We start from the raw sequence: 9,243 nt of genomic DNA on the forward strand, positions 1-9,243 counted from the left end.
GCGTAGAAAGTCCCACAATCCTTTGTATTTTAAAATGGCGGCGCCCATGAAGATTGCACGAGCGAGTGATCAGTGAACAAAACAAGTTCTAATGACGAGCTAGAAGTTCAGTTAAGCGTTCATTTTGGTAATTTGTGTTTCAACTCAACTTATATGTCACTACTTGGCGTGTGAATTTTCTAAACATCGTAAATTTGGGGGAGAAAATGGCGTGTGGAAGTCTTGGAGGTGGCTTCCAACGTCGCCATGCCTAATCTAAGATTAAGAAGTAGATAGGACTAGAAGAGAGGGCGCCCTTTCTTGCAATATTGGACAAGTTTTTTGTCAGTGATGTTTGTTTGTTGATGTTGGCCTTTGCTAAATGTTTAGTAATAGTATTTATTACTTCAAAGTATTTAAAACAAGGGCTGATTTGACCCGAAAATTTAGGATAATACATTAAATTTGTATATTCATTGAATTTTATATTTCTATTTTAGTATTTATTCGTGAACGTTTACATTTTATACAAAATACAATAATACAACCACTTTTAAACTTAATTAATAAATAAACAAATAAGTAACACAATGACAGTCTTTCAAAACTGAATTATTGTTGGGGTCCTCGACCCCGTGAATTATTGTCGGGATCCTAACGTTGATTACTCAATGGACAAACAGTTTTGCTTGTTACATTTGATTTGTTAATTATTTATTCCTTGCAGTGTTTGCACTGTTCATGTTACAATGTCGTTATCACAACTATGTTCATGGATGTTTCTTGTTTTGAAACGGTGCAGCATCTTGCAAAATTTTAACTTTTTAAAGAAAACAAGTAAAATAATTCTTTCCGCCGAAAACCAGGCTAATGCAATTTAAATGTAAACAGTCCTTTCATTCATGAATCAATTAGAAGTTGCATGCACATTTTAAATTGTTTTTTACCTGAGGTCGAGGATGGATGTTTTTTAAACCTGAGAGTGCGGGTGGGTATAGGGGACATTCTTTGTGACAGGACGGCTTTGTAGAGGTGCTCAGGTCACCTTCCTTCTTGCCACTCACTGACTTGGTATTTTAATCAATTTTATTTCTTGGTATCTTATTTTATCTATCGAATTCTTTTTTATGCCAGTAGTGTAAAGCACAAATTAAACTAAGCTCGTGTTCTTTAGTTTTGAACATACACATTTAGTTTTATTCAGCTTCAGGTTGTGGTTTCTGACTTAGCCCAATTGCTGATAAACAATTTCCTTTTTTATTTTGGAATGACAGGTACCATGGCTACAGCATTCAGTACAGATGGGTCAGAGGTCATCCAGAGGTCACTCGAGGTCAACACTGTTGAAAAGTCCTCCTCTGAGAATGCCCTTCTAACATCCTATGAGATTCCTCAGTGTGTGGACTTCATCCAGAAACATTCATATCAAAGGGTAATGGCAGGAGAGCAAATTAGTTAATTTGTTTCACTGTCTGCCCATGGTCTGCCATCTGGCTGTGTGGAATTGCACATATAGATTTGAATATTATTTGGTTTTACCCATACCCATACATTCAGTACTTTCCTGAGCCATTTAAAGACAGTGGACACTATTGGTAATTGTCAAAGACCAGTCTTCTCACTTGGTGTATCTCAACATATGCATGAAATAACAAACCTGTGAAAATTTGAGCTCAATTGGTCGTCGAAGCTGCGAGATAATAATGAAAGAAAAATCACCCTTGTCACACGAAGTTGTGCGCTTTTAGATGGTTGATTTCGAGACCTGGGGTTCTAAACTTGAGGTCACGAAATCAAATTTGTGGAAAATTACTTCTTTCTCGAAAACTACGTCACTTCAGAGGGAGCCGTTTCTAACAATGTTTTATACTATCAACATCTCTCCATTACTCGTCACCAAGTAAGTTTTTATGCTGATAATTATTTTGAGTAATTACCAATAGTGTCCACTGCCTTTAAACCAAAAAAAGTCGAGCATACCTGAATTACTTGGAATAGGTGAACCACAACCACCAAGATTTCTTGGTATCTAGAGGCAGTTTGTCTTGAGTTAGCAGGGGGTACAATGTACCTCAACACTGAAATAACATTGTACTTTTGTCCAACTCAATTTATAGGTTACAGACTTTAAGCCAGCAACGCTGCAGCTAACAATGCCGTCTCCAAATTTTTAATGTTAATAAGGAGTACCCTGTTCATTTCTATGTATATAATCACGAAAATGGGCTTCTCTTTTTTGCAGGTTGCGTTGCAGTTTCCGGATGAGCTTTTACCGGATGCAGCATCAGTCGTTGGCATTCTACAGAAAGAGACCGATGCTGCAGTCTTTATTCTTGCAGATACCTCATATGGAAGGTTAATGAATATTACTAAATTTTATGATTTATGTTAAAAGCACTGGACACAATTGGTAATTACTCAAAATAATTGTTAGCATAAAAACTTACTTGGTAACAAATAATAGAGAGCTGTTGATAGTATAAAACATTGTGAGAAACGGCTCCCTCTGAAGTAACGTAGTTTTTGAGAAAGAAGTAATTTCTCAGTAAAATGTTTTCATTGATTTCCATTCACACGCGAGGTCTCAAAATCAAGTATCAACGCACAAAACTTTGTGTGACAAGGCTGTTTTTTTCTTCCATTAACTTTGTCACTTCGATGACCAATTGAGTTCAAATTTTCACAGGTTTGTTATTTTGGGCATATGTTGAGATACACCAAGTAAGAAGACTGGTCTTTGACAATTACCAATAGTGCCCAGTGTCTTTAAAGGAGCCCAAGTGTTTTTGCCTTTCAGATTCTGTATAGTCTCATGAATTTTTTCTTGTGAGGATTTGAGGCCAAATTTTGACGCTCTGCTTACTGCTGAATTTGGTGCTAACCGTACTGCCTATAGTATAGCAAGCTTGATTGGGTTGGGAGTTCTAAGGAAAAAGTTTACAATGTAGTTGGGCCCTGCACTTATTAGAATAATCAATGTTTTAAAGTTTTCAAAATGGAAATGGCCTTGCATTTCCAAAGGCGAAATCTCTATACCTGAAATTGAAGTTGGCAATTTGGGCCTTGCATAAATCCAATCATTTTACTGGACAAGTTTTTTGTCTAGGCAAACTAAAGTATGGTTTTAATGTCCCCTTGCATAACGTAAAACTAACCTTTGCACTATGCACTTTTACCATTTATAGCATTTGGGGAGTTGATTCCTTGTGTACATTTTGACTCTTAAAATAGTGGACAGGATACGCGCGTGTAAGTTCACTGCAAGTTGTGCAGAGGTCAATAACTACTTTATTTTTGGATCGCAGCTGTTGTGTGGATGAGGTTGCAGCTCAACATGCCAAAGCAGACAGCATCATTCATTTTGGCAAGTCGTGTCTCAGCCCCACATCGAGGCTCCCTGTACTGTACGTCTTCGGTCATCGAGCCCTTGATGAAGACAAATGCTCTGGCGTCTTTCAGGAATTCTTTGGTGGTGGTGCTTCCCAGCCTGTTGTAGTCATGTATGACGTTGTGTTTTCACACTGCATAGGTGAGTCAGTTGTTGTTTAAAAAAAAAAAAATTTTTATGCAAGTCGCCTGACACACAAGGCCTGAAGGCCACTTCAAGGTGTGGGCTACAATTATATTTTCCAGAGGCCGTTGCCACCTACTTCTAGGGCTGAAACAGGGTTACCCCTTTTACAGTCCATACGGATGTAGGCTTGGGTATCATCAATTCGAAGCCTGGCCGGTAGAGCAGAAAGCACTACCTCCACAATTTTATGTAGCAAGTGTCACGACCGGGATCCGAACCAACACCCTGCTGATCAAACACCAGTGCTTGAATCCCGTGCTCTTAACCTCTCGGCCATGACACTGTCACAGTGCTAATAAAGGCATAATGGGACAAATAAATTTGCAAATGAACATTTATTTTTTCTGAATTCTTGCGTTTTAAAACCACAAGATAGTTATTTTTTTTGTTCACATTACCACATAACTTCCAAGTATAATTATTTCTCCAAATGCTTTATACTATCGCAAGCTGCTGTATGCTTCTTACCACTTGTTTTTGTTGCCATTAATTATAAGAATGATTATCAAATGTATACCTTCCCTTTAAGATTTTTAACTTCTATAACCAAAGTTAAAAGCACCCTTCTCTGTTTGCAGATTCCCTTGCGAAAAGATTCCAGGAGATTCATCCACAGGTTGTCATATCAAGACTCATAGACCCTGGAGTCTTCACTGATGTACCAACTCAGAAATCCCAAAACTCCTCAAACGGTAACGCCTCCACTGATGAAGGAACAGATGTGGACCTTGCTCTGATGTCCAACGCACACACATTTTGTCAATTCGGACGTAGGTTCACAATCGCGAGTCAACAGTCGCTCGATGATTATGCTGTGTTCTACATTGGTTCCAATCAGAGTGCAACTCTTACCAACCTCATGATGACATATAATAAATGTCCGTTCTTCACCTTTGACCCTGAGAAACAGCACGGACAACGGGAAACGCTGAACGTCAACAGAGCCCTGATGAAACGGTTTTACATGATTGAGAGGGCGCGAGACGCTAATGTTGTCGGCATTGTGGCTGGAACCCTTGGCGTTAGAGATTATCTGACAGTCATAAACCAACTCAAAACTCTCCTTAAAAAGGCGGGGAAAAAGACATATACATTTGTGGTCGGGAAACTCAACGTTGCCAAGCTGGCAAACTTCATGGAGGTTGATATTTACGTCTTAGTCTCATGCCCCGAAAACAGCTTGATCGACTCGCAGGAGTTTTACAAGCCCGTTGTTACGCCATTTGAAATGGAAATTGCTTGCAACAAAGCAAGGGAATGGACAGGAGACTACGTGACAGACTTCAGGCAACTACTACCAGGTATAAAATTATTCTAGAAAGAAATGCATAAAGGGTCAAAATATACCACAGTGTAGTAGATGGCGAGTGCTGCTTATTATAAAACCATTTTTGTGTTTTGTCTTCTAATAAAACGAATGGATTGTCAAATGCAACTAGCACCGAGACTCATAGGCGTAGGCATGAGGAAACCCTGTGTAAAACTTTCAGTTTTATATGCAAGTGGAAATTTAACCCAACCTTTTCTTACAAGGCAACATTTACAGGCAACCTGGAGGCGACGAACTGCAGTGCATGCTACATGATCACTTTGGTAGCACATGAGTAATTTTTCAACAATGTCGTATGATCCCCAGGAATAATAATATGAGAACATTCAAATATGAAACTGGTTGCCTGTAAATTACATCTGGTGACAGGACAATGACCTTTACAATTCTCCTCAATTGAAACGACCCTCTTCTCTCCACAAACAGGTGCTTCTAAACACGTTGAGCTCCCATCTGATGATTCTGGTCCAGACTCAACCGCAGATGTCTCACTAATAACTGGTAAAGTGAGATCCATGAAGACAGCCGAGGACATATCTGGAGAATCTACAACTGCTGTGATGAGAAGGGATGAGGACATGACTGTTAGCACAGTGCATACTAATGCCGGTAAGTGCAGGGAATGATTTCATCCAGCACTTTTGCATAGCAAAATATTTTGACTAATCAAATTTTTTGACTGAACAGTGAATGGTGGATATTGAGTAGCAAATGATGATTTTTGATTGATGATTTTTGAATGATGATTTTTGATTGGTCACATTTGCATAGCATTTTGCTCTGCTAATAACAATAATAAAAATTTATATAGTGCCAAATCCATTGGAAACAATGCTCCATGGCACCATACAAGGGAAATTGTTCACTGAAGTTGGCAAGACTCTTTTCGGAACTGATGAGACGTCTCCCGAATTCTGAAAATCTACTCCGTGGTAGTCCAATATATAGCAAGACAGTTCTCTAAAGAACATAATCTACCATGCAAGTAGATACAAACATGGTGTTACCGCATACCAAATATTATTGTATCAAATCCTTCACCAATTCATTGTGTCTTTCCTTCCATGACAGGTGAATTCTTGGCCGGGAGGTCTTGGCAGGGCTTGGAGCAGCAGCTTGGACAAACACCAGTCACCAAAGCCACAGAGGGAAGAAGAGGAATTGCAGCCAGCTACAGCGAAGAAAATAGCTGATAGCTAACAATAAGTTAGCGATAACAATAACAGTTTATGCTGCCAACTCTCCCTGATTGTGCAGAAAGTTCAATGAAAATAAACATGTCTTATGACAAAAAAAACGTTGAGACCAATTCAAGAACTGACTCCGCGGTAGTACAGTTAATTACAATCCTATAAGCTAAAGTAGTAGTCACAGCCAATTTTCTATACCTTCCGCCCAGGTAGTAGTTAAAAAGAAGGACACTTCTTTTCAGAACTGAGAAGTCTCCCGAACAATCGGATAAATCTACTTCGCGGTAGTAGAATATAGGAAGACAGTTCTCTAAAGAACAAACTCTACCTGGCAAGTAGATACAAACATGGCGTTACCGCAAACCAAATATATAATGAAAATAAACCTAACGTTCCATGTTCTGATAAACCAACTTTTGAAATCTCCTTGATTAAGGAAACGTTTTCAATGTTTAATTTAATGAAGATGTAAATGTTGGAAGCTCTGAATATATCTCTGGTTATGGGTTAAACAAAATAATTGTTTTGGAAAGCTAGGCTACAGTTCCTTTATAAAGTTTGTGTTCGTTTCGATGATCTTCCGAGTTAAAGGGAATTCGGCAAAGCTCCCATAGGGGATATAAACGCCACTCTGTTTTAACATCTATGATTGTGAATTGCGCAAATAAAAACAATTGAGATTCAGTAACCAGGCAAAAACACTTTGGGGTATTGGCTCCTATGCCCAGTTTCATATGACACTATTGGTTATTTTACTTAAAGGAACACGTTGCCTTGGATCGGACTAGTTGGTCTATGAAAAGCGTTTGAAACCGTTTGTTATGAAATGCATGTGGATAGAAAGGTGTTTTAAATGTAGAATATAATGATCCACACAAGTATCACTCAAAATTGCACGGTTTTCATTTTACGTCGCGAACTAACACGGTCGGCCATTTATGGGAGTCAAATTTTTGACCCCCCATAAATGGCCGACCGTGTTTGTCGACAGGGTAAAACGAAAACCACGTAATTTCGAGGCATATTTGTGTAGATCATTGTATTCTACTTTTACATCATCTTTCTAACCATACCGATTTTATAACAAACGGTTACATAGCGCTTTTCAAAGACCAACTCGACCGATCCAAGGCAACGTGTTCCTTTAAAACAAGTTATTCTCACTCAAATAATAATAAAATACTTCATGTGAAGACTTTTATTATGCATCTGAGAGCACACAAAGTATTGCAACAAGGGTGTCTTTTTGTTTCAAGCTTGTTATTTTATGCATCTTGGGATTATAGTACACCAAGTGCGAATACTGGTCTTAGATTGTATTCGGTGTCTTTAGGCACAACAAGTAGCTTAGCACATCAAAGTATCGATTTTCAGGATTCCAGGATAGGGTTACCAGCCAAATCATGTGACTGGTATCCAGCTTATTTTTGTTCAGCAGAAAATAGTTAAGCAATATTTTATGATATCAATATAAACCACAATATTTTGTGTTTAAAGACACTGGACACTATTGGTAGTTGTCAAAGACTAGCTTTCACAGTCGGTGTATCTCAACATACATGTATGCATAAAATGACAAACCTGGGAAAATTTGAGCCCAATCAGTGGTCAAAAGTGCGAGATAATAATGAAAGAAAAAACACCCTTGTCACACAAAGTTGTGTGCTTTCAGATGCTTTATTTCGAGACCTCAAATTCTAAATCTGAGGTCTCGAAATCAAATCCGTGGAAAATTACTAATTTCTCGAAAACTACATTACTTCAGAGGGAGCCGTTTTTCACAATGTTTTATACTATCAACCTTTCCCCATTACTCGTTGCCAAGAAAGGTTTTATGCTAACAATTATTTTGAGTAATTACCAATAGTGTCCACTGCCTTTAAGCAGCTGCATTGAATATGGACCCCGGTTGTGGTGGACCTTTTTCGTCAGCAGTGACTCTCACACACTCTTAAATTAACGTCAATACAGAATCTGTTGTCAGTGATTAGAAAGAAAGAAATTTATTAACTTAAATAAAAATCATGCCCAGAATATGGAATACAAATTATAATAAATAAGTTTATAAGACTGATTCATCTTCATTATGCATCAATTTTGTCTTAATGAGTTAGTTACTTTCATTCAAGTTCACTTTTAAACCAACTAGGCGTACAATGGGTGCGTTTGATAAGCTTCCCTGGGTCTACCCCGCGGTGCTCACTCGGGTGAGCCCCTGACAAGAGCTAAACGAACGACCACTCACCGCTCTCGTAGTTACGTCATGCACCTGGGGCCAGCCCCCAAGTGACCCACTCCACAAGCAGGTCACTGGGGGCTGACCCGGGTGAGCCCCTGGAATGATGTCAAAGCTATTCGAACGCACCGGGTGGCAGACCGGGTCGACCCAGGGAAGCTAAACGAACGCACCCAATACAGTCCTCACCATGTACCTTGGTTATTATATTACACTGGTTATATAGTTGCAATTGGTAAGGAAATTGTGAATTTGGATAACGGACAAGTAAAAGGTCATTTGTAACAAGAAGCAAACTACAATCAATTGTATATTTACTTTGAGAAGAGTCTGGATGGACCTTGTGCATTGACGTCATCATGCCAACATCTTAGAGGTAAAACAATCATGAAACAATTTAAAACAAATCCACATACGAGCAGCACACAGGATTCACCAGTGAGCAACCTTCTTTTGACCTCTAGCCGAGGGCGCCCTACTCAACGATAATATTTGCTACGATCAGACAGTTTTATTTAAAATATTTTGTGTGCTGGTTGCTCCCTGAGGAGAAGCACCTGAACAAAAATCAACATCTTGTGCAAGGGCGATGCACGTCGACTGCATCACACCATGTTACTTTCTCGTTTCCAATAGTCAGCATTTGAGTGGCTTAATACAGCTGATTCTTTCAAGCTGGTATTCACCATCCTTAGAAAGTTGCTGATTGATAAGTAGGCCACCTCTACGTAAGGGTTGTGTTCGTTGGTTGTTTTTGTCCAAGAGTAAGGCAAGTGGAGTTGTCAGTCTTCCTTGTAACTGATTGGCTGGGATTGGCAATGGTTTTTGTTGCATGTGAAATTCCAGGCTTGGAAATTCCCCTTACACGTTACACATAACTAGCTACATACATGCATGTATGGAATTCCCGTCTTTACATGGCTGGCTGGCTGGC

The 9,243-nt window shown here is 39.1% G+C and overlaps 1 protein-coding gene across 2 annotated transcripts; it reads left to right on the top strand.

Annotated features, from left to right (window-relative positions):
* The first annotated feature begins 16 nt into the window (after window positions 1–16).
* LOC139946504 (2-(3-amino-3-carboxypropyl)histidine synthase subunit 2-like) lies at window positions 17–6,970 on the top strand. 2 transcript variants are annotated; one of them, XM_071944187.1, is made up of 7 exons: window positions 17–127; window positions 1,254–1,411; window positions 2,222–2,334; window positions 3,285–3,508; window positions 4,132–4,854; window positions 5,310–5,492; window positions 5,955–6,970. In XM_071944187.1, the coding sequence occupies exons 2-7, from the start codon at window positions 1,259–1,261 to the stop codon at window positions 6,074–6,076; spliced, it is 1,518 nt and encodes a 505-aa protein (XP_071800288.1). In that variant the 5' UTR covers window positions 17–127; window positions 1,254–1,258; the 3' UTR covers window positions 6,077–6,970. The 2 variants fall into 2 exon arrangements, with proteins under 2 accessions (XP_071800288.1, XP_071800287.1); XM_071944186.1 differs by lacking the exon at window positions 17–127 and having other exon boundaries at window positions 1,247–1,411.
* The last annotated feature ends 2,273 nt before the right edge of the window (window positions 6,971–9,243 follow it).

The sequence above is a fragment of the Asterias amurensis genome, chromosome 13 (assembly GCF_032118995.1).
Source record: "Asterias amurensis chromosome 13, ASM3211899v1".
NCBI classification, from domain to species: domain Eukaryota; kingdom Metazoa; phylum Echinodermata; class Asteroidea; order Forcipulatida; family Asteriidae; genus Asterias; species Asterias amurensis.